The 26,583-nt window shown below is 47.2% G+C and overlaps 1 protein-coding gene across 1 annotated transcript in view; it reads right to left on the reverse strand.

Moving 5' to 3' along the window:
- PPFIA2 (PPFI scaffold protein A2) overlaps positions 1-26,583 on the reverse strand; it is a 1,928,138-nt gene that overhangs the window by 490,340 nt on the left and 1,411,215 nt on the right. Inside the window, exons 11-12 of the mRNA XM_086919614.1 lie at positions 21,354-21,437; positions 20,397-20,528 (exon numbers count right to left, since the gene is read on the reverse strand). Of these exons, the coding sequence (XP_086775740.1) occupies positions 20,397-20,528; positions 21,354-21,437 (216 nt within the window). The remainder of the gene's footprint in view (positions 1-20,396; positions 20,529-21,353; positions 21,438-26,583) is intronic.

Raw genomic sequence — 26,583 nt, forward strand, 5'->3', positions numbered from 1 at the left:
TTTTCAACTGCACCAATCTCAAACTGGCCGAGATTGCCACCTCCTTCGGGGAGGATATCGCCGCCTGCCAGTCCTCATCATCAAGTTCCAGTCCATCTCCAGTCCAGGCCACGCGGAGCTGTAGAAAAAGGTCCGCTCGGTCGTTTATCAACTTTTTGTATATAAGGGAGATCGTACTGTCCGGGACGTGCCCATCGAGTTCTCTGTCTTCCAGGGGTGAGGATTCTGGAACGGGCGTGCCAGCCGGTATAACAGAGGAAAGGGGGTGTCTGACTTGTAGGTACCGAAAGTATTCACGAGGACCGAGTTTAAATTCTAGCTGCAACTCCTCAAAGGATTTTATCTTGTCTTTCCGCCAAAGATCTCCCACCTTACTAATCCCAATAAGGTCCCATTTATCGAACCCCTTAGTAGTCCACAAATTGCCCAACCTCTCGGCAGCGTAGAGTGGAGTCGCTCGAGTGAGAGTATCCGAGCAGCCCATAGCAGCATTAGCGTTGTACCAGACCCGCACCGCAACTCTGGTAGGCCCAGTCAATGCCACAACTGACCGTTTTGAATAAAGCGCCCTGTTATAATCTCCGCCCGGAAGCAGCCATTTATCCATAGCAAAAGCCAGGTTAGAAGCCGGACCATACGTCGCATGATTAACCAAGCTCAGTTGAGAGGCCCAGTAATATCGCCGTATATCCGGCAACGCAATACTGCCATCATACCAAGGCAGCGTAAGCTTGGCTAAGGCAATCCGGGGACGTCCGGCCCACAACAGCTTCCTTTGTAGGCACTCAATCTCTTGAAAATAGCTGGAAGGCACTAGATCTAAAGTATTCTGAAGGGCATACAAAAATCTGGGAAGCGACATCATTTTGAATAAGGCTACCCTACCCACCAGGGACAGGGGCAGTCTGCTCCAGGCTTTCACATCTGCCTTCAAGCGATTAAGTGAGGGGAGTAAGTTAAGCCGATACCTGACAGCCGAATCACGCGAAATATGGATTCCTAAATATTTAAACCCAGTGGATGATATTTGTATAGGACAGTTACGCAGTACGAGTGGTGTATCGTCCGTGAGTGAGTATACACAAGACTTGGCCCAATTGATGACCAGTCCCGAGTTCCTTCCAAAGGAATTAAGGACGTCAAACATTACCCCCAAAGATTTCCGGGGGGAGGTGAGGTAAAGGAGAATATCGTCCGCATAGAGTGAAATGCGATCTTCAAAACTGGGGGCCCACCTGATACCCTTGAGGGATGGCTCCCACCGCAACCAAGCCGCCAAGGGCTGGAGAGCCAAGGCAAAAAGCAGCGGAGAAAGAGGGCATCCCTGAAGCGTACCCCTTCCCAGAACAAAGGGGGCCGACACACGACCGTTGACGACCACCTGGGCAAGGGGCTCCTCATACAGTAGTCGGACCCAGCCGATGAACACCGGTCCAAAGCCAAACTTTGCCAGAGCCGCCCATAGATATGGCCATTCCACTGTATGAAACGCCATAGTGGCATCTAATGAAACCAAAATGGCCGGCTCACGCAACGTCTCCGCCCTCGCCAGCACGCCATGAAGACGGCGTAGGTTCAGCGCGGTATTACGGGCTGAAATAAAGCCAGATTGGTCCGGGTGCACCAAATCTCCGATCACTTTAACCAGACGGTTAGCTAATATTTTTGCCAAAACTTTAGGTTCAACATTCAGAAGTGAAATAGGTCTATAGGAGGTACAGAATTCACGGGGTTTACCCTCTTAGGGAGCACCACAATAGACGCTAAGCGCTGATCACGAGGAAGCGAACCCCTCTCCCTGGACTCCAAGAACATCGAGCGAAGATACAACGCCATTTTGTCCGGACACAACTTGTACAGCTCGATGGGTATACCATTTGGGCCCGTAGCTTTTCCAGAGCGGATGGAACGAATAGCGAGTGCTACTTCATCAGTGGAGAAATCCGCCTCCATTAGCTCTCTATCAGAATCGGACAGGCAAGGCAAAGCAATATCCCTAAGCAAAAGATGAGAATCCTCCTCTGGCCGGTCCGAGACCGGCGCATACACCGTTTGAAAGTGACAAGCAAACTCTTCCACAATCTCCAGCGGATCCGTCACACGTACACCATTCACTCGCTCGATCACAGGCACCACACGATTCAATCTCTCCCTTTTGTCCAACCAAGCTATCAACTTCCCTGCCTTGTCGCCCACATCATACAGACGGCCCTGTTGTTCTCGACTCATAGCTTTCGCGGCATTCGTAACCAAGGCTTTATAATCAGACTGCTTCAGTTGCAAAACATGCACTTTTTCACGCGTGACCCCACACTCGAGATCCCTCTCCAAAGCCACTATATCGGTCTCCAACTGTTCAACCTCCTCATTGTGGCGCTTCTTAGAGCTGGCAGCCAGTGTCAGCGCCTGGCCCCGTATCACCGTTTTAAAAGCTTTCGAGGTGTTATTGATCTTCAATTTACCTAGTCTTCCGGTATGTTTGAATTCATGTTTGTATTTGCCAAATAGCTTAACCTTTGTCTTCCAAACATTAGCAGTAAGTGTATTATGAGCATTTTATAATTTCAGTTGATGGAGTGCTCCCTACATTCCAATTCGTGTGTGGTCCACATATTGAAGTACAGGGAGTTTATGCATGCCGATCCGTGGAGGTGGAGTTTTGGCTTTAGATATGGCTTGGCCAAAGTCGGATGTGTAAAGATTGAACAAATTGGGTGCTAACATGCAGTCCTATTTCAGACCAGCTTTGACCATAGAATATTCCTGTTCACACCATCAAAAGCAGCTGAATAATTTGTGAACCAAGCAAAGAGATGGGGTCTAAGAGGCTGTGTGCTGCGATAGCCCAGATATGATAAAGCAACCGTGTTGTCTATTGTTGATGATTTTGGCCTGAACCCAGTTTGATAATAAGGAATCATAATGCCTTCGGTGGACCATGCCTTGAGTTGCTGGAGTGAAATTTTGGCTTATGCTTTTGCCACCACGTCTATCAAAGTAATTGGTAGTTTGATGCGTCTGTGTGCAGGCGTTTTTTAGGTCTCGCCAATGCAGCGCGCATGAGCTACATAGGCAAAAATGGCAGCTATTATTAACCCTTTTGTGAACCCCCTGCTCAACTGCTCTTTAGTACAGGGTGTGGTTCCCCAGTCTTGGAAGCAGGCAATGATTATCCCCCTGCTCAAAAAGCCTGGTTTGGATGCGGAGGTGTTGGCGAATTACAGGCCTATTTCGCTCCTGCCTGCTTTCGCCAAGATCATTGAAAAGCATGTGCACAGGGTGCTTGCCGACTACCTGGAGTTCCATGACCTACTGCACCCCACTCAATCGGGTTTTCGCACCAATCTTAGCACCGAAACAGCTCTCCTAGAAGTCTTGGAGGCGATTAAGGAGGTGCTGGATTCGGGAGGCAGGGAGATGCTGGTGATGTTAGATCTGTCGGCGGCCTTCGACACCGTCCCCCATGAGGGTCTTCTTGCAAGACTCTCCGAGATTGGTCTCAGGGGGATGGTGCTCCAGTGGTTTCGTTCTTTCCTGGCAGGCCGTCGACAAACGGTCTGGGCTTCTGCTTGCTCCGCTGAGATGTCGCCATTGGGTGTCGGAGTTCCCCAGGGCTCAGTATTGAGCCCAACTCTGATAGAATTCACTTTTCGATGCCCTAATTACCCTATGATGATGTGCGAGTTAGCATCATATGACTAACTAATGCAGTTCGTATATGCACTTATGCTGAATTTATATTCTCACTCATTGCTTATATTCAAATGTATGTGTGACCATATTAGTTTCTTAGCTTAGCCTGTGTGCCACCATTTTGTGTAACTCTCTGTGCCTGCGGGCTCTGCTCGCTCATGCCCCTCCCGCAGGAATACAGAAATATACTAAGACAGCAGTTTTCGTTTCTCGGCTTACTGTGGCCGAAACTAACAAGTCTCGTTATCAGTAATGTTCTCATGCCCAGAGACGCCGAAGCCTAGCTCCATGGCCCTGAGCAGAGATAATAATGTATCCCTTGCAGGTGCAGATGCCTGCTGTATGAGAGCATTGTTCACTGGTCTGAGGCTCGGTAACTTTCCACAAGGGGCGTACCCCTCGTTACTGTATTGCATTATAATGTATTGCTGTGATGCAGAGAGTCAGTCCTCTCGTTCGCACTCCTAGGAGTGAGGTCGGACAGGGCCCTCTCATATGAGTGTTGTTTGGCCTAATAAAGACTTTTGTTTATTCTTCTCCACTGTCCGGCTGACTTCCTATAAGGTAATTATAGGTGAGTGCGGTAAGTCACTCGGGTGGATTCGAGCCACGCTTATCAACTCTCTTTAACATCTTCATGACCCCTCTGGCGGCTCTGGCGGAGTCTTTCGGAGCCCAGATCGTTTCCTACGCCGATGACACCCAGCTCCTCTTCACCTGTGAGAGGGGTGCGGATTTCGATGGAGGTAGGATCCAGGGTTGCCTTGAGGCTGTATTTCAGTGGTTCCAACATAACAGCCTCAAGTGCAACTCGGACAAATCCGAGGTCCTCTTTTTCGGGTGCAGTTCGGATCCGGACTGGAAAGTGTGGTGGCCTGAGAACATGTTTCCACCAGCAAGTTCGTCCCAGGTGGCAAAAAACCTTGGGATTAAGATCGACAACGGCCTCTCACTGCGCTCACAGATAATCGGCCTCACGGGCACCTGCTTTGGCTTGCTCCGGATGCTGCGTAAGTTCCTCCCTTTGTTATCGGAGGAACACAGGAAGATCACAGTGCAGGCGATAATTGGCTCGAGAATTGACTACTCCAACGTTCTCTATCTCGGCCTGCCAGAATATCTGCTTCAACGGTTACAGGTGGTCCAGAATTCGGCAGCACGGGCCATCTTTGGACTATCTCGCCGTGCTAGAGCCTCGGGCCTCTTGGAGGCACTGCACTGGCTTCCTGTCCGGAAGCGGATAATGTTTAAGACCTTGACTCTGGCACATAAAGCCCTGCACGCCTCCGGAGCGAAATACCTCCAAAAAAGGCTGACCTTTTACCATCCAGCCAGGTCGCTGAGGTCAGAAGCCTTGTTTCTCGCCGTAGTGCCCCGTGTTAAGAGGGCACGCATTGGAGGCCGCTCCTTTAGACTGTTGGCGCCCCAGTTGTGGAATAAGCTACCAGTGACCCTGCGCAGCACTTCTAACTTGTTGGCTTTTAGGAAGGGGCTCAAAACCTGGCTTTTTAATTCTTAGTTTCCCGGGCTCTGGTGGTTCCTTTTCTGTCTTTTTCTGTTTTTTTCTTGTTATGTTATAAGATTGGTGTGCAAATCAAAGCGTCGGGACACTCTCTGAGTAGCCGTACGCTATACAAAATATAGTATAACATAACATAACATAACATAACAAAAAGATCTTTTAAAATGGATTCACTTTTTGCCTTAAAAACGTGCATGCATTGCATTGCTTTGAATGGCAACATATGCACGTTTGGCGATTCCCTTGCGGGAGCGAGCTTTGACACCACATGTTTGTAAATAACTTGCAAACACATGGTGCCTTTGGCTCGCTCCCGCAAGGCAAACGCTCTACCAGTCTGTTTTTTTTTTTTACTTTGTTATTTTTTAACTTTGAAACACAGCGCGGCGCCGCTTCATGGACACTGCGCTCGGTTTGTTTATATATTTCATAACTTTAGCACAGAGCGCAGCACCTGCTTCAAGGACACCACGCTCAGTGTTGAAGTTAACACGAAAGGCCCCGACTTTACATCATCTCTGATGCTAACAAGCCCACCACTGAGAAATTCATGCATCCAGGACGTGTTCTTTCCATTCCAGTTTTTACTGTCCTCTTTATCCCATTATTAAACTAGGACCACAAGTTCTGGAATGCAAGGGGAACAAATGGGACAGAACCAGTCATTTCCGGACCGGAGTAGACCCGAGATCTCTACACTGTAGTGGTGCAAACCCCAGGAGGAGATTCGTGAATCAGCAGCTCAATGCTCGGTCCGCAGGGTGGAAAGTACGGTGGAAAGTGCGAGCAGCAGAAGACTTTGGAAACCCAAAAGCCTGTTAACATTACTGTGACCCTGCTGGCATCTCTGTGTTCCGCCAACACAGTGGAAAGGTTAGGAACAGAAACTTTAATTTAGAAAAAATGGGGGATGGCACGTTAATTTGGAACAGTAAAGGCAAATGACAAAATACTACATCATTGGTAAGCATAATTCACATTTGAAATGAATTAAATTAATTAATTAACAATTGCTCGAGTAACAAATAAAATATAGTAAATTGCATCAAACAAAATATTTTCCACGGTTGCAGACTCATTACGAAGGTGCAGCTTGAAGTGAACATGGAGGTTTTATGGAGCGAGGGCAGATTTGATTGGTTTACAGGCCTTTGACGTCCCCTCTTGCAGTTACAGGGAGGTACCAGGTAAAGTGTGCACAAGTGCAGCGCAAGGGCTTTGAACACGCCCCACCAGATTATGCGGCTTCAAAACAATGGATTTTGTGACACAATCACAGCACCATCGCGAGCTCAGCCAGTGAGCTTCAATGATCGCAGCAAGAGCAGCTTGTATACTCAATCCGCTTCTTCTGCAGCAGCAGCAGGCCCTCCTCAAGTCAGGATCAGAGAACCTATTCATGGGGTTGCAGCCCCTTCTTATACACACATTTCCTTTGTCTGAAGCTGCAGGGCAAGGGGAGAACCAGTTACAACTGGTTCTGGAGCACTTTGTTTTGGTCAGCCCCTCTCCCTATTCACAGGCTAGGGACATCATACTCACCACAGGAGGTAGAGCCAGCATTGTGGAGGAAAGGCACAGCTCTATTCAGGTCCCAGGTGCAACTCCTCCCTCCCATCTACATACAGATCTCCCTATTAACCACCGGGCAGACTCATCCTGACTCCTGGAGCCAGGCACACCAGCCAACCCCTGTCACACACAAGCCGGACAGTCAAATTCACATTCACTGCACACAGAAATGCCAACTTCTAAAAGTGGCATTTCTTCACTAGATACATTTAATCTGCACACACCTTTGTGCAGCATTTAATCTCACGAGTTTTCACATACCAAACTCGCCCCTGCACTCCTCTCACATCCGGAACTACCATGGACACATATATCCCCCATGCATTCCTATGGAAGGTCAGGCCAATCTCACCACACGCACTCAGGCTGCGCACGCACTTTACACTGGGACACAGTGCTAAAGTGCGCAGAAGCCAAAAACAACTAACACCAGATCACATTTAAAAAGCAAAAAGTTTAGGGATGTACCTGCCAAAAGGGACAAGTCCAACATACATGCATTAGATTAGGCTGCATAACCCTGCCATTGTGCTTGTTTAAGCCTGCTAATCATTTTGTGACTGTCATGAATTTGTTCACAGTCTCTGATGTATTGTTATTGTTCCTCTTCATGCGCTCGTAAATTTCTCTCAGTTTGCTCTGATTTCTCTTACACTAGTTCACATTTATTTAATTTCATTTTTTGCACCACTCTTCATCCATTTTTAATTCACTTTTTCGTTTGTAAGCTTTAGAGCTACGATTCAGATTGCAGTCATGTATCCTTGGTGGAAGCCGTTTTTCCGTTCAGTCACTTTCACTTATCAACTAGTCCTATTTTCATGCCCATGTATTTTCACAGTCACGCACTTATACGGAGATGACGCACAGGCTCACTTGCTGGAGCCGGAGTCTTCCGCATGAGAGTTTGCGCTTGTTTCTTGTCTGCTTCTGGTGAGTCTATGCTCTGAAGCTTGCATTACACTGCGCAAATGTGAGCGTAAGGCACCATTTTCACTCTAGCTCCGTTTTTTCAGGTGCTGATAACGGTATTGATTATTTCAGCGCGTGTGTAGCTACATTGCTTAAGGTAAGCACTGTAGTGTTTTCTCAGCCTTACTTTATTTTTCTTTATTCCTAAATACACACTTCAGCATTTGTTGGGTTCTTTTTTGCAGTGTAAAGCGGTTTTCCACTGGCTTATGGTTTCGCGTTGAGAGCCAGGGCCGTTTCTACCATTAGGCAGGACTAGGCAGCCGCCTAGGGCGGCAAAAGGCAGAGGGCGGCAAAAAACCTGATTTTGTGCTGACCCTACCCAACATTTCACAAGGCTGGTTCATTTGTAACCAACCACTTGTGTAGCTTGTGCTCTGTAGAGCGAAAACGGTCGTTTGTGTGCCTTTTAAAAAGAAGTTTTCTCTTTTATTATATGCAGAGAACGATCTGGGATGGTGTCATGAAGGCGTGCGTTCCCGCAGGGCACTGATGTCTTCCTGTTAATGCGAGGCCCTTTCTAAAGCGCATACAGCAAACTCGGGTTGTTTTCAGGGTTAGAACATGCGATGCAGAGAACACCACTTGATAACAGCTGGAGGTGACTGCCTGGCATTCTAGTTATGCTGCTTGCTGCACATCCTCCGAGAAATTCCGCATCAAGTGTATGTATTTTTTTTTAGTAGTTTATATACCACAAACTCGACCGGAAGGTACCAGTGCACTTTACGGGAGCACCAGTTGCATTACAGAATCACAGACGGACACATTCATTTTTGTTCTTTTGTAGACACAGGGAGATTTGCCCAGAATCACAGGATGATTGAGCCTCCCTCCAGACTCCAACCTGGTCCCCAGCTTAAAAGTCACAATAAATTCACCTAAAAACAAACACACATCTGTGCCCTGCACGATCACGCACCCACCTCATAGACCCCTGTATTTGTAGTTCAATGATTGCCCAATCAATAAAATAAAGTGCTTTCCAGTTATTGTACGTGAATTGGGTACACTATATCTGGGCTAAGTCACCTGCTTATCAACATGCATAGAACCGGAGTGATGTACCCACGAGTCTCACCTGTCAATGAATTCTTCTAGCCTTGATGACAGGGGGAGTGAGTGATGGTAGTAAAAGGGAGGGGGCGACATTTCTTAATTGTTGCCTAGGGTGGCAAAACACCTAGAAACGGCCCTGTTGAGAGCACGCACTCACACGTTTGAGGTATGACAAGTATTCTTCACATCTTCACTCTCTCGTTTTTCCAATTCTGGGGCATTTGGCACTAATGTCACGTTTATGTATTTGTTTAAATTTATTCATAAAGGTTTGCTCTTCGGCACTCCTCAGTTGTTTAGATCTTTAGCTCCCGATCTGTAGCACTATTTTATTTTATTTCACTATGGCATTTTTAAAACAGTGTATGAGGCGGAACTTTATCAGTTACTTCTTCAGTTGTTTTTTCCTGCCCCCTCATGAGCCCTAATGTTAGACTATTGATGTTAAGTTTCTTGTTGTGGCATACTCTTTATTGAAATCAGTGTATTGATACATTGCAGATTCCTCTGACGAAGGGCTTATGTGACAAGCCCGAAATGCATTGGGCTCAGTCAAGTTCTGTTGTTTTATGCTGATTACAAGCTTAATTGTCTGCCATTTTTGAACTTTATTTCATCTGCGACAATCAAGAATAAAGCAGATCACAATCAATTTCATGGTTTGAAGATCTCATTCTCAGCCTTGGATTCTTTAGAAACTGTTCGGATTACTGTTGTTTACGATAAGAAAAATAGTACAACATTAACTATTGGCTTGACAACGTTGTGTACACTTTTTGTGACTTGATGGTAGTGCACTGGGTATTCCTTGATATATTTCTGGGTTATTTCCTTTTCACTTTGAATTAGGTGGCCTGCAGAGCCCCTCACATGGTGCACACATGATTGTAAAGTTTCATTCTCAGTTTGTATAAATGACTACATTTGTTTAAACTAGAATCTTTCAGTGCATTTCAGCTGGCCATTAATCACTTTTAGAATGTTGCCATTTTCTTGCCTTGACTATTTGGTGCCTGCAGCCTGTCTCTGGTCACATGACTGGGGTAAGTCGGCAGTTATTGCGCCTAACCAGACACACACAATGGGACCAAAGGTGTGACTGAGTGGGCCATCACTGGCAGGATGGGAGAGATGTGGCTGAGCCCAGCCTCAATTACACACAAAGGGTTATATTCCCCCTGTAGTTAGTCTGGAGCCAGGGCAGGAAAGGTAGGGCAGCTGTGCACTTCATAGTGTTACATTCCATATAGGTGCCCCAATATAGGCTCAGGTAACATCATAAACTTTCACCTATACTCACCCCTACATTACACACATAACGGTTCTTGGTGACTGACCTTTTACCTAGATACGACACTGCACATAGAACGCGGGATTTTTCCTGGTAAAAGCCTCATACATCACTTCTTGTTGAGACAAACAGAGGAGACAAGGATTTCCCAGCTGACACACTGATGCGAGACGCTGAGGTTCCTGCATGCAGATACTCCAGCTCGCAGTCGTCTAACATCCCTTGCAGGGTGTCCAACTTGAGACCAAGACGGGGTCCCACAGTCTCTCACTTCAGGTAATGGGGATGACTTTATCCTAGAGAGATTCTTAGCTTAACACCTACATACATAATAGGTACACTTAGGTACATCTAGTTAGAGTGGCATCATAGGAAAACGCATTTTATTGTCATGTAGTTGATATACCTGCCTGGATTCACGGTTATAGCAAAATGGTAGAAATCTACCATCCTTTTACTTTCTTAGTGCTTCTAATCATTTATATATTGTCTAATGGTTGTTTCAGCACACCTATTTTACACTAGAATAATGACTATTCAATAAATGCTTATTGAAAAATGTCCATACAGTTTATTCTGTGTATCTCTCTGAGACTGAGTGAGCACGAGCGACTGAGCGAAAAGTAGTACACTGTTTGCATGGTCCTGAGGGATGAGGCTTGTCATGTTCAATAGTTGCCAAGAACTATTCTCTCCCTAGTAAGAGGAGTTTCTAGTGGCACTGTGAGCTAGCTGGTACACAGGCCAAGATGCCCAGTGGAGGTGCCTAGAATCAGTCTGACACCAATCCTAGAGTGTATGTTGTCTAAACGTGCAGATCCTATATAGGTTTTATAGGAACTACACGACAATAGGCATGCCTCTAGAAGCATCTCCCCACTTCAAAGGCATAACTGTGAATAAAAGAAGCACCTCAGACACCACTACTTTAGTACACTTCTGGGCCTGTGTATACTATGCCAGGAAAAAGGACTGCTGTGCATCTGTAGGACTTCCACTCTGCTGTGCTCCTGCTTTGCTGTGCTGATCTTCTGCCTGATTCCCTCTTACCTGGGTGATAAGAACTGAGCCTGCATTTCTTGAATCCAGATCCTACAGTGATTCCAAGGGCTAGTTGGCTGGCTTCCTCTGGGACATAATAGGATTCCAACCTCCTGCATGTGGACTCCGCCATCTGTGAATCTTCCCTGCTCAGTGGTGCCACCCCAGTCCGGGACCCTTGGAAGTGGGCTTGCCAGCAGATCCGACAAATCATCTCTGCAGAGCAATGCATCTCCGAGCAGAATCAAGGCATTGCTGCTGCTCCTGGATTGGACTAGTCGTATAGACCTGCGTCGCTCTGACAGCAGAAAGCATCCACAGCCCATGTCCTTGCATCTCTCTCCAACGGCAGACTCGATGATGATGCTGGACTCCACATTGCAGCCTTACAGCTCCTTGGAACCGATGCATCACCAGCTACGCACTGCATCCCCGACCCTGGACTTCACATTACAAGCCTAGAAAACAGGTCTTGCTGCAGCTCGGAACTGACACAGCGCTTCTTGGACCCGGATCCACACATCACTGCTGCTACATGGGGGGCGTGGCTAGGGCGCCGATGGTGGAGGTCGCCTGAGCGCTCGGCTCTGCGATCGAGCCGCCATTAATCCGGATTCCTGGGCGACAAGGGCTCCCCGGCCCCCAGATCGTTGAGTGAAGTAGGCGCTGAGCCGAGGGGCGACGTTGGAGAACCGCAGCGAGGCGCGGTCGAGGTGAACGAGGACTGAACGAGTGCCCATAGACCGAGCGGCGCTGAGCTCAAAATGGCGCCCGCTCCGTCTTGATGATCCTGAGGCGGCCTACGGACCTGGGAGGCCGGCGACTCCGGCGAAGCCTTCCTTTTCTTTCCCCTTATGGAGAGACGATGCAGATGCCGGCTGCCTGAGTGACCGACGGCACTTGAGAACTTTCCAAACGGTGTCCGTCGAGGCCGCCACTCAGCTGGTTCCTTAGCACGCTGCGGAGAGTGGGGGGAGCTGACCCAAACCCCATCATACTCGGGACGACATCGGCCTCCGCCACCTCGGACTTCGAGAACGTGAGCACATATGCCCACTTGGCCCGCGCTGGAAGGGAGCCAGGCCCGGCGCAGAGAGCTGGAGGTCAGGAGAGTGGCTGGAAAGAGACCGGCCTAGCCATCGAGCCTACGTGGACCGTTGATGGTGAGAGGAAAGGCCTGCAGTTTGTGACGCAGATTAAGGTGGCTTGAGGAGATCGAAGGCCCCGACAGCGCACTACGGACTGATAGTGACCCTTCTCCCACCTCTCCTCCCTTTTGCTTCGGGGAGGTGTGCTGCCAGCCTCCGCTTGGCCCCTTGCTACCACGGCCTGACGAGGGGACGATTCGAAGGAGCCCGCGCCACGTGGCATCTACAATGGGCACCATTGTTGCCTGATCCACACAACCTCGACGCATCTGCAACGACCCACCAACAGCTACCATTGAACCCCTATACTCACTGCGAGCGGAGTGACCCGATTGGGCGAGCACCTGGTTCTATGCTCCTGGACTGCGAGCGGCCGTGATCCACCCTGCCACCACACCGGAGACTGGCCGCGCCGATACAAGAGCTGAGGCGAGGGCTGACTGCACTCCGATTGACCTCCCCTTGTCACCGGATCCACCGCTGGAGACCGCGGCCACCATGGTGAAGCCGAAGGGCACTAAGGGTGGTACGCAGGCCACCTCGGACGCGGAGACGCCGGACAAGGAAGACCGGCTGGACTCCGAAACGTCGAGGGACCCACACCTCCAGCACCAACTGGACAAGATACTGGCGGCGATAATCGATACGAGATCGGCACTCCAACAAGACATTGCCCAGGTCGCGACGAGCCTGGGCCTGCTCAGAGCGGACCACGGTAGGCTCTCGGACAGAGTCAAGGATGTGGAGAGCTCGGTCGGAACCCTAGAGCCGGCGCAAAAAACATTAGCCGCCGCCATGAAGGACGCTCTGACTCGGATAGATGCTCTGGAGAGGAGGGCAGAGGACGCGGAGGGACGCAATAGGAGAAACAACATCCGTGTGGTGGGCCTACCAGAAAAAATCGAAGGTGGGGACATGGTGGCCTACTTAGAGGACTGGCTCAGGATGGTGGTGGCAACCGAGGGGCTCTCCTCTTTTTACACCCTGGAACGGGCGCACAGGGTTCCGTCCAAGCCGCCGCAACAAGGCGGACCTCCGCGTCCAGTGGTGGCGTGGTTGCTACACTTCCGAGACAGGGACCTGCTTCTCAATAACGCCAGAATGAATGGCCCATATCAGGTGGCAAACAGTAGAGTGAACATTTTTCCGGACTACACCTATGAGACCCAGCGTAAGCGAGCCTCCTTCTTGGCGATCAAACGTGAACTGAGAAGTGAGAGCATCCAGTATTCATTGCTGTTTCCGGCGAGGCTCCGCATCATACAAGATGGCACGACTAAATTCTTTGATTCCCCGGACGAAGCGTGTAGTTGGCTGGAACTGTATAGGGCTGGCAAAGATGGCCCTGGGTCTTCTTTCTCGACTACCTCGGAGGTCGGACTACGGCGGAGGTCTAAGAGGATCCGGAATCGCCGGGGCAGACTTGGCCGACCCACGACTGTGGAGAATACGGCAGAACGGCGAAGAGTGTTGGAGATGGTATCCAGTATGTCAGGCTCTCAAGGTGGACCCATAATTGAGGATTCAGAACCTGGCGGTGGTGAAGGCCACACGGACACGGAGGACTCAGAGACTGATAGTGTGAACCTCCCTGTGATAACCCCAGAGACGGCAGAAGGACTGCTTGATGGCCAAGGGTGATTTCGGGTGAGCCGGTTCCAGCAAGGGGGGAAGTGGTAGGAGAGGGGGTGAGCCCTCGCGGGGACTATTGGGTGATTGGATGAGGGGTGGGTTGGGGACAAGTCCTGTATTTGCCCTCGTTACTTATGGCTTGATCGCAATTAGGTAGCTTGGACATGGTGAGACCCCCCTATCGGTGTTCGACCCCCATACTGCCCCTAAGGCACGCCTGCGGTGGCTACCGTCAGGATAGTTTTTGGTTTTCTGGGTACAGTTTGGATGGGAACTAGATGGCAATCTTTGGGACCTGTTCTGTGGAGGGTGGGGGGGGACATGCATTGGGGTTGCATTGTTGTTGTTGAGGGGGGTGCGCCATCGGTACAGGGCAATCACTGTGTTTGATTTTACTTGAGCACGACTGGGAGAAACATGGAGACACACAATGGGACTATGGCTGACCTATCCACTTTGAAATGCATTACCTGGAATGTGCGCGGGCTGCATTCCATGTCCAGGCGCCACAAGATACACGCTTACCTAGTGCGTAGAGGAGTACAGATCGCGCTTTTGCAGGAAACGCACCTTACAAAGGCGAAGGGACTAGCCTTACAGCGCAGGATGAGGGGACAGTTATACAATAACACATACTCAGCTTATGCTAGGGGTGCGCTGATTTGGGTACGACCTGGGGTCCCCCTGCAGATGACGAAACACACTGTGGATCCGGAAGGGAAGTTTGTGGCCATAGCGGGTAAACTGGGGGGAAAAGATTTGAACATCTGCAGCATTTACGTGCCCAACGTGGACCAGCTGGTCTTCTTCACGGCGCTGTCGGGCTCCCTGGCCCACTATCTAACAGGGCCACTCTTGATCGGAGGGGACTTCAACTCAGTGGTGGACATAGATCTAGATAGATCTCACCCTCCCCTGGCAGACTCACCAACCTGCCGGGTAGTCAGGGGTAGGCTGGAATGGAAGACTAAATGGGGACTGACGGATATCTGGCGAGCCCAACACCTGCATACCCGGGACTACTCCACTTCTCCGGCATGCATGAACTGCATGTGCGGCTGGATGGGTTCTTGGGATCGGCAGAATTAGTGTCCTCGGCTGCACGGTCTGAGTATTTGGCGAGGACCATCTCCGACCATAACCCTCTTCTGGCCGACTTCAGATGGTTCCCGGGTACCCCCCTGTGTCCCAACTTGGAGGTTACGCCCCGAGATGCTGGAGGATCTAGTGTTTCGGAGCGAACTGGAAGACAGAATCACCGCCTACTTCGTGGAGAACGAGGGTACGACTGGTGCAAGGGCCCCGGAGTGGGACGCCTTTAAGGTGGTAGTAAGAGGCTATTGCATCACAAAGAAAGTGGGGATGCGACAAGTCCTTCTGGAGGACCTCGGTAAAGCTGATCGGAAGTTTCTCGAGCTGTAGCTCCTCCGGCCCGGCCGCCCGGAGCTCCAACAACAGACCGCAGCGGCGAAGGAAGCTGTAGCTGTTGAAGTCGAAAGGCTAGGCAGTTTTGACTACTAGGTTTACCTGACCCGATCACTAGCAGAAGGTGACAAATCGGGGACACTCCTAGCTTGGCTTGCTAACCCTACAAGACGCACCTCTCCCACGGTAGCTATGCAGGACGCTGAGGGAGTGGAGGTTTATACCCAGCCCGAAATCCTTAGTTGTTTTCTGAACTACTACGAAGAGCTATACCAGAGTAGGATGATAACGGACACTTCCACCATTGATGACTTCTTACGGGATTTCCATATCCCCACTCTGGAGCCCGAACAGGCGAAGTAATTGGGGAGAATTGTGGAGCTAGGGGAGATCCGCAGCGCCATAAAACGTATGGCACGCAAAAAAAACCAGAGTCTAGACGGACTTCCGGTGGAGTTCTATTCCACCTATATTGACCTCCTGGCCCGCAGCTTTTGATAATCTACAAGGAGGCGAAATGCCTTGGGCGCCTTCCGGCCTCAATGCGCGAGGCCCTCGTGGTCCCCCTGCTCAAGCCCGATAGGAAGAGTAGCGACCCGGCGTCTTATAGGCCGCTTTCGATGCTCACGGTGGATTATAAGATACTAAGCAGCATCCTAGCGTCAAATTGCTGGGTCACATGGGCTCTCTGGTACATAAGGACCAGGCGGGGTTCATCCCCAAGCGAAACACTACAATGAACATCCGTCGCCTGCTCCGCCTGTTGGAGGAGAACCACGACGAGGCTCCCCAACCTATGATCCTCTCGATTGACCTGGAGAAGGCTGTTGACAGCTTAGAGTGGGAGTACCTCCGTAGAGTACTTAGTTCTTTTGGGTTGGGGGAAGGATTCTTACGTTGGACTGCAGTGCTCTATGCCTCTGCGATGGCTAGGGTTAGATCGGGCCCGCTGATTTCCCAACAATACCTGGTAGAGCGAGGTACGAGGCAGAGCTGCTCATTATACCCGCTGCTTTTCGCGCTGGCAGTGGAACCCCTGGCGTTGTCAGTTTGCACCGGGGCCCACTATGGAGGACTGCGGACCTTGTCGGGCAGCAGTTTATCTCCCTGTATGCTGACGACCTGTTGCTTTTCCTGGAGGATGCAGGGGGGGCTTTGGCTGGTGCCGACGCAGTACTCACTTCTTTCGGTGAGATATCGGGCCTCAGGGTGAACTGGTCGAAAACTTGCTTGTTTCCAGTTCGCAAGGGGGAACCCCAGCCCGACACGCCTAGAGCGATCAGATGGGCACACAGCTGCCTCAAATATCTGGGGGTTTATATCTACCACTGCCCTGCTGACGTTCTGGAGGGCAACATATCCCGATGCGTTCGAGCACTAAAGGGTAGCATGTCCTTCTGGGCTACCCTGCCGTTGTCGGTAGCAGGACATATAGCGCTACTAAAGATGGTGGCGCTCCCCCGGCTACTCTATTACTTTCGGACGCTTTCGATCTGGATCCCACCGGCCGTATTCCGGAACCTGAGATCATTACTCGTGGCTTTCCTTTGGGGATCGGGCCGCCGCAGAGTTGCGCTTAAGACCTTGATGAGACCTAAAGCGGGGGGGGGCTAGCTGTTCCCGATTTTGAAACATACTACTTAGCTGCCCAACTGCAGACCTACACCCAGGAGGTAGCACGGGAGTTTCGGGGTCCGGAGGAGGAGCGGGGGCTGGGCATACCCAGACACGTTCTTTCCTATATTGCACTGCAGCAGAGGCTGACTATGAGGGACCTCACGCAAGAGGAACGTGCTGGAACCGCGTACAACACAAGTCGGGAATGAAACACCCCTACGCCCCCGAAATCCCACTGGGAATGCTCACAGCATTACCACATGGTGGAGATTGGTCGCAATTACAAGTTTGGGAGGATGCGGGCATACAGGTCATCAGCGACCTATACGAGGATAGAGTGCTGCTGCCCTTCCAGGCAATTCTAGACCACTTTGACGTCCCCCGGGGCGATTTCCTGCTACACGCAGCGGTCACGAGGGCACTCCAGGCGCACTGGCAGAATGGCCTTGAAGAACCACAGACGTCTTTGGCATGTCAGTATGTTATGATGGCGGCGGGAACAGTCAAAGAGTTAACGTGCTTACACTCCAGGATGGTTAACGAGCGGCTACCTCCATTGGAGACGCTCAAGGCCAAGTGGGAGGCAGACATAGGGAGGGACATCTCGGAGACCACGTGGGCCCAGCTGATGCGCCGGGCTTGGAAGAGCACGCGCAACGCTCAGTTCCAATTGGTCCACTTTTATATATTACACCGAGCATACCTAACCCCGGAGAAGATACAAAAGTACTTCGCCTCTGACACCGCGGCCTGCCCTAGGTGCCGGACGATTGGAGCTGACCTAACCCACATGTTATGGTCCTGCCCCGCTTTGTCCTCCTACTGGACATTGATAGGGGACACCCTTAATAAGGTTACAGAGTGGACCCTACAATTCGACATTGCAGTAGGGATCTTACATTGGTTTCCAAATACCCCCAAAAACAAAGTTACCAGCAAATTTATTGACATGGGACTGCTCTTGGCGAAACGAGAAATAACGACACTGGAAGGCACGAGTTGGTCCAACGGGCACCAAATGGCGCAACGAGTTTCTTAAGTGGGCTGAGGGAGAGAGCACCCTGAGATATGAACTAGTGAGGCGGCAGCAGAATGAGAGGGCGTTGGAATCAGCACAAGCATGGGAAGCTTTGGTGCAGGCTCTGCGCGATCACAGTACACCTAGCGACACTGATAGTGATGCCAATGAGCAGCCTGCGTCCCCGTAATGAAACAGGTTCACTGCATTCCCTCCAGAATGCGGAAAGTCTCCTGCCATATGCTCTCTGATAATCTAACTAAGCACCGATGGCGCGGGGGCAGGGGGGAGGTGGATAGAGGAAGGAGGGAGCACCACAAGCTTCCTAAAAAACTTTTGGGATTTTGAACCTGCTGCTTGGACACTGGACCTCTGGGTGAGTTTTGTTAAGTTGGAGGGAGGGGGGGGGGTTCATTCTTTTAGAAAAGCAGATGTGAAATTTTATTTTCTAACTGGTCATATTTGGATGTCCGCAAGATTCACGCTCATCATTTAAGTACAAATTGCCGCCCGACCCCCGGGTTGTGGGCTGAATGGCCGTGTAACAGTGCTACCTCACCATCGGTGCTACCATCACCGATTGCCTTATCGTCGACCAATGTACAACTGTAACTCGTATCTGCAATAAAAATATATTTACAAAAAAGAAAATGATTGCTGCTACATGGATTGGACCCGTTGCAAAGACCCACATCACCACCGGCATCGCATTTGGAACTGCAGCTGCATGACGAATCCTCGGCTCAGGCCCTCGCATCTCTCATCAATGGCAGACTCTGCATCTCAGCCTGTTGGAACTGATGCAACAACCTGCCTGCGCAACGCATCCCTCATAAATGGGATCTTTGACGACGATGAAACAGAACCTCGCGCCACATCTTGGAACCGACTTATACCTTTGGTTGTGCAACACATCTTCGACGCAGCTCCTCACATTGCTTCGCAAACCAGGATAGAAGGTACTCTGTTCAGCAGGCCCAACTGGGTCCCTGCAACCGGTTTGTGCTCCATCGAGACTGGCCCGAACTTATGACTTTCTTCCAGGCCAGTATGACCTGAATTTCACAGTTGACACTTTTTGCCTTTTGGTGCTAGTATTACTAAAACCTTTGAAACTGAATACCTGCTGTTCTACTGATTAGATTATTGTTGTTTTGGTCTTGTTTTATTAATTAGAAATTGCTCTATTTTTCTAATCCTATTATGTCCCCCTTTTTTGGTATGTTTTCACTGTATTACTGTTTCAAGTGTTGAACAAATACTTTACACATTGCCTCTGCATAAGCCAGACTGCTCTGTGCCAAGCTACCGGAGGGATGAGCACAGGTTAATTTAAGGTTTGCTTGTGACTTAACCCCGAGAAGTATTGTGGTTGTTGATTGAGAAGGGTTTCACCTCCCTCAACCAAAAACCCAATTTCTCACAATTACAATTCAATATTTTCAGCACAATGCATCTTTTCAGATTTTGGGCCTGATTTAGATATTGACAGATAGGTTGTTCCATCACAACGGTGTTGGAATCCCGTCCGCCGAATATACATCCTATTATTGCCTATGGGATTTATATTTTGGCGGAAGGGATATCTGTCTTAGGGATTTTAATTATTGTGACCAGATAAACAACAGACACCTACAATACTTTACATTGTCTTTCACTCCAGGAACTAATTTGAACTTCATCGCTATAGTTTCTAACAAACATTTAGAGAAATGATTTCAAAATATATTTGAGCAAAAGTTATATTAAATCCACATTATAGATTAAAATACACAAGCACTTTGTGCTTACAGGTTAGCTCTGTTCCTATACTGCCTGTATTCAGTGAAATAACAAAACTGAACAAGCGAGTCCCTCAAGAGGAGATCCTAAGAACAGGTTGTCATGGTCGTATCCAGGTCCTCTAGTCCCTGGTTTTGGACGTTCCTTCACAACAGATATGAAAAGCTTCTCCTCAAGAATGCCCATGACCACAGCATGTCTGGAAAGAACACTTTTCAAAAGACTATGTTCATATTTGATTGGTCGAGGAAAGTGTATTTTACTATATCCTGCATGTTGCAATAAGATTACTCACACACTTAGTGGAATGTGGTCCTAGAAATTAGAAATCGGTGGGCAGCATGAAACAAAGGGGCAGATTTACATAAAAAATAGCACAGCAACTAAGTTGCCGCGCTATGCTGGCTGCGTTGAGTCAAAAGAGAGAAAACAGAAAAGTGCAACACTTTAGGTTATTACAAGGGAAAACAACATTTCCACTGGAAAGTAAATGCCTATACAACACTTAGGGACACTTTTGTGCAAAATGTTAGTAAATCTGAGACAGATTTTCTAATCCCATTTACAGATATAGGACTCAAAAAATGACAGTATTTGACCGAAACTACTTTATTAGTGATGTACCTTGTCTTCAAGTGCTGCCATTCTTTCCTTCAAGTGCAGCTGCAGGCGTTCATTAGACTCAGTCAGAAGCCTGTCCACTGTGTGGGACAACCTTTTGTTATGTTCTTCATTCATTTTCTCTCTCTGCCTAGCCTTAAGGAGCAGAACAAAAGGAAGAGTTTGATTAGTCTATTCTGTATCCAGGGGTTGGAAAATATGCAGGTAAAAGGTGAGGCTTAGAAATATCTTCATCCCGACATTCTCATTAACCCACAATACTATTACGCAATACTAAAAATGTATCCCAATGTATTTACACACTCATTGCTTGATGGAGGTCAGTATTACATTCCGAAATGTAATAACTAAAGTACAGGCAGAAAAACTTCTTGAAATGGTCGAACATTTATTTCTTTTTTTTCATTCTTTCTTTTTCTGACTAATGCTAGTTAGTAGAACATTCATTTCAATATAATTGCTTGTATTATGAAGTATGATTTGGGTAATTGAGGCTCTGAAAAGAGGCTTCTTCAATGTGAAAGATAGTGGACCCCTACGGTTGCGTCCTATGAATTGAAATCAGTATTATATATAAATTCAGTAATGTGTTACCTATATTGTCCAACTCTAGGACACCTAGGTTGATGCCACGTCCACCAATATTCCTAGTACGTCACCCAACCTGCATAGTGGGTACAGGACACACCTGATACCCATGGCAACTCTCAGTTGTGGTGGCCCTCAGGATAACCTACATGTCTTACCCACCTACCTTTATCTTTCTAGTGCATCAAACACCACATTCCTTACCAGCATATCTTAAGTTGAGAGGCTTCCTGAAAGCTTTAGCTTTGATTGTAAAGCCATTGCTATGTTAACCTTCTAAATTGTGTTCTCAAAAGATATACTGATACCTAAGCTACCCTCAACTTTATTGTGCCCTAACCTATAAGTTAGCATCTGTAGTCATAAACCTACTCGTTGAAGTTCCTGATTCTTCTCTTCAAGCTGAGTTTCAAGGTGTCTCATACGTTCTTCAATGTTGCCGTGCCTTTCTTCAGCCTGTAGAAAACACAATACATCCATTTTAAAATGTCATGTTTAGAAAGAACGCACTTTGCAAGTCAAATTAAACAAGAGAAGAAGCAAGCTGCTACGAGCCGCATATTTTTACACATATTGAACAGGTTTTTTGGCAGCTGGACGCATTGCTTGAAATGTGTCAGCTATAGAGGCCTAGAAGATCCAAGCACCAGCAACACACTAGGAAGTTTTGTGAGCAGTGATCTCAGCCAAATGTAACATGCAGAGAGCGCATTGCTTCAACACAAACCTCCCAGCATTAATTCACAAGCTTCAAAAGCACTGGACTGCATGATGGAATGGTTAAAACAAAGGTAAGATAAGAAATTGCATGGATTCTATGTATGAATAGAAAGTAAAGTCCAGTAGGACTACCTTCCTACGTATGGAGATCATGTCTTGTAGTTTAGCTTCCATACCATACTGACAATCATCAGATGAGGTAGAAGAGGTTGGATCAGACTAACAATTCAATGAAAAGGAGAGGGACAAATTAGAAAAAAATAACTAAAAACGCTCAACAGAACACATAGTAGTTCTGAATGTTCAAAAGAAGAGTGTAATAAGCAATCAACACTGTAAATCGCTGACTAATATACAAAATACAGAAATCGACCTAGAAATTGATTGAGATAATGTAGTTAGTTTTAAATCAAGTTAACTTAAAATGACATGAATAGCTATCAGTTTTTATATACAATGAGAGCTATAAAAATTCAATATTAGCCTTGTCAGACAAAATAAAATATAAAAACGTGACTTATAACACTGGGCTAAAGTGGTGTTGTATTTTGTAAGCCATTGTGATTACAAATATTGTGATGAGTACATTGGCAAAATAGCTCATTGGGCGGCTTAAACAACACAAACATTTTGATATAACAAAATTAAGTTATCAGGTCAAGGTCATTATGTCCAACAGGAACAAAAAATGTACACAACTTTGCTGGACAAATTTTGACATACTATCTAACTGGCAGTGAAAGCACATGTGTAGCATTACGCATTGTTAGATAAATAATGAAAAGCCACAGAAAACTAAATTCACTTGTGTTGTCTATGTATAGAAGCTTTCAGACTGCCTGTGAGCCCTGGCAGAAAAACATGGAAAACAAATGTTGTGTTAGTTGTGAAAGCTAGAGAATATCATTTTCAGAAGAATTGTCAACATTTGTGATGAGTAATCCACAAGTTCCCATTGACCTTCTGTTTGTCAAAAGCAGAACCTTATCTTCAACATGTTCCCCTCTTCAGGAAATTGTAAAGTTTCAAACCAAGCCTCCAGTTGGTATGGAAATATTTGAAATAATCTAAGCTATTAATGTAGAGAAGCCAGCATCATCTTGAATATGCAGGAGTAAAATGGTAATTGTTCAATATTGCAAAGCTTGACCAAGTGGAAAGAATACACAAATATCACTTTTTACAAGAATGGGTAGAGCAATATTCAGATTTAAAATCTGAGCGGATTCCATAAATCCATTAACATGAATATATTGTACTTTTTTTTTTTACCATAAAATGTTCTTTATCCCAAGGTGGTTCGACTCCTTTTCACTAAATCTACGTGTTTCTTTTAATATGGAAACCAGAACAGTTGTGAATAATCCTCTGTTATTCTCACATATTCATTGCTGTGCATCTTTGTCCGAGCTGCTCAGAGAAAATGAAACAGAAATAAACTGTGGAAGACTTCACACATTGCTTCCTCTGTTCATGTGCAGCTTCACAAAAGTTTGAAAACTGAAGGATGGGATTCTGAGTACCATGGACAGTGTCAGCTGATGCTGCTTATGTGGCTTATTTTACAGAAATGTTGGAAAATGGGACAGGAGTGAATGCATTTGGCATTTTCAAAACTGGTCAGACACATGGATTCCTGACCATAGTTAATCACTGAATTGTTCTAGGTGTAGTTACATTACCTGACAAACAACGGGCTGAATGTGGTATTCGGTTCAGTCATGGCACCTCAAAAGTGTGTCACTTACCCCCTTTCAACACAGGGTGATGTGGACAAAGATTGAGTTACCAGTTAAGAAAATCGCCTAGGCAATATGCTGCCCCAACACAGATGACCATAAAAGTCCCTTTCTTGTGAAATAAGGGCAGCTATTGTGAACACTTGTGGTGTAGACCGCGAAAAGGTTGAGCAAGACACCGGTTCAACCATGTGCATGTAAACATTTAGAGGTTGTGAGGGGGACTGTTTGTCTCATTTAGCAGGGTATCTGTACATAGGTAGTACTGTGGCAAATGGGCCAAAACTAATTAGGTGTGTCCTGTTAAACCTATATCATTCATCTGGGAATCACAGAAAACACATCCCATTTCTTATTGGCTGAAGTGTAAAACCTGTTGTCTATAAATAGTCTTTATCCTTTCGGTAAAGCGTGCCTGATAGGTCTTTTCCTATATATATCTTGCCACAAACAAATATCCGAAGTGTTTTACACTATATCCATTTGTTTATGCACTTATAAACATCGCCATTGTTACTTGAGCAAGCCTTAATGGAATTCATGCCTTGAGCAACGTTGTTGTCCCAGTATTACCCCCATTGGCCAACTGGCACTTTAAAGTTTCCCCTAAAACAATAGGCCAATTCTAGGCTATTACCCTTTTCCTGGCAGAGTAAGGGGCGGGGTTGAAATCTTAGCTATAACTTGCACCTTCACCAGGCCCTGAGAATTACTTCACATAATACATTACTCATGCAATGTTCTATGGCATCACTGAAAACATCAGGGCATCAGCTGAAATGGCATCATTGATGACAAGTCTGTGCATGGCAGGGCACGAGTTAATTAATTTAGAGCACGAGTCACAGTTACTGGAGATATCTATAACTGCTGAATTTCAGTAGTTTTGTTAGTTTAAAATGGCATGTTTTCACCCCTTCCGTGCGGGGGTAATACCCTGCTGTGCTGGGGGGCGGGGGGCGCGCGCAGCGCCCGGTGCCCATGATGAGCTCAACTCGTCATGAGACATGGCGATCGTGTGCTCATGGTGAGCTGAGCTCGTCATGACCACACCCGTTCCTTTGGAACGCTCAGAACAGCAGGGGAATTATATCGCGCGTGTGAGCGTTCCACGGCTCATGACTAGCTGGGCTAGTCATGAGCATAGACGAGGTTAACTGACCTTTTCACGTAACAAAAATGCTCTTTTAAGCTTTGTGTTTTATTCAGTAAATTTCGAAGTTTTTTTTAATGCAAAGTCAGGTATTAATACAATACCTAACTATAACGTCACTTTAATGTTTGTTTTTTTCAGTGAATATATAAATGCAATCACTGAAAAAATCTAAGGCTAAAGTGACATTATAGTTAGGTGAACATTTCAGTTATAATGTAACATTTTAAATAAAAAAAATAAAATGTTGAAATTTACCACTATAGTTATCTTATCTTTAGTAACTATAACTATGGTAACTATAACTCGCTCCCCCTACATGCACAGTCTTCATTTAAAATGTTACAGTGATGAGTGATGTAATGTAAGTGGTTTCAATAACCTGTGAAACGTGTAAGGAAACCAGTGCATACAAAAAAACCTCATGCCAGTTTTAAATCATACATGTTCAGATTCCGAGGCTAGTGAACTGAAAAGCTGTTCCCCAAAGAGAGGACAGGGATGGGAAAGGACCTTCCTCTCTTTGACTGACAACAAAAAGTCGTCAAGACTAATATTCAAAAACAATCTGAGCACAAATAGTTATTCTTTAAAGAATAATTTACTGGAGCCATAAACTATGTAGAGTCCCATAAGTACCAGGAGAGCTACTTTACAAGCTCTCTCTCTTTAGAAAGACGTCCCACTAAGATGGAGGAAGACGTGGATGTACATTAGGGCTCTCATCAGCTATCAGGACTTACCTGGGCATGGGTGAACATGACAGACATCTTGTTGAGGTAAAAAGTGTTTGGACTCATTTATGTCAATTGGGGTGTGCTGTTAGTCATAGCGGATTAGGATTTCAGTGCCAAAGTGCTAGAATTCACATGTGGTGCTCACCCAATCTAAGACGTCAGAGTATCGCATGAATTGTTTCGGAAACTGTCCCAGGTACCGCTTTGGTCTGGTAAGGTTCACACAGCTTAAGAGCATCTTCTTCCATTACCACCTAGCTGACACATGGTCATTCATTTGATTTTGCACTTTTGGTGTTTTTCGAGGCTACAATGAGCTTCAGTGCAGATTTTGCTTGGTTTTTCTTGCCTGCTTCTTTCTTTCCATAGTGCCCCAGAAAGCTTTCCAGTTGTAGCCTGCTGCCTGGATTTCTCATTTTGATCCTACCGAGTGTCCTCAAGCTTGTGGTCTGCTGACTGATCGCATGTATTGTCACTCCAAAGTACCTTTTATTTAATGTGCATGTTGCAGGTGTCAAGTATCTTCTTCAGTGCTCAGCGGATTGTCTAGGGTCTCCTGTGTTTCTCCAGCTTGCACTAACTAAAGTTTTTGTAGCAGTGGCATAGCAAAGCTGCAAGATCCCCCAAGGATAGTAAGGAATTGAGCCTTCACAGCCTTCGGCCTACTAATAACAGTCATCACTGAGCTGCAGCGGGCCTAAAAGATCCATGGCACCAGATGCACCGTAGCTAGCTACACCTTATTTATTTATTTATTTATTGACATTTGTAGAGCGCGGCGAATACCCGTGGGCGTCTGGGCGCTAATTAAGGGATGGATCAGCAACTGGGGTAAAGAAGATATACAAGGCTATTGGTCAAATAACCACGTCTTTAGCTGTTTGCGAAATGTGAACAGGGAGGGACTTGCTCGGATATGTGCAGGAAGGGTGTTCCAGAGTCTAGGGGTGGCAACCAGGAAACGCCTGTCGCCCCAGGTGACTGTTCTAGTGCGAGGCACAGCCAAGAAGTTCTGAATAGAGGAACGAAGAGATCGGGTTAGGACATGATGGAGAATATTCTGTTTGAGAAAGTGGGGACCTTGATTATTGAGTGACTTGTAAACAATACACAGCGATTTGAATTTGATACGGCTGCGTATCGGGAGCCAATGGAGATCCCTAATGATGTTTTTAACTGGTGCGAACTTGGGGATCCCAGCCACCATTCGTGCGGCTGCATTTTGGATTGACTGCATCTTATTTGTCACTCGG

This window comes from Lissotriton vulgaris, chromosome 1_1, assembly GCF_964263255.1.
Source record: "Lissotriton vulgaris chromosome 1_1, aLisVul1.2, whole genome shotgun sequence".
NCBI lineage: Eukaryota > Metazoa > Chordata > Amphibia > Caudata > Salamandridae > Lissotriton > Lissotriton vulgaris.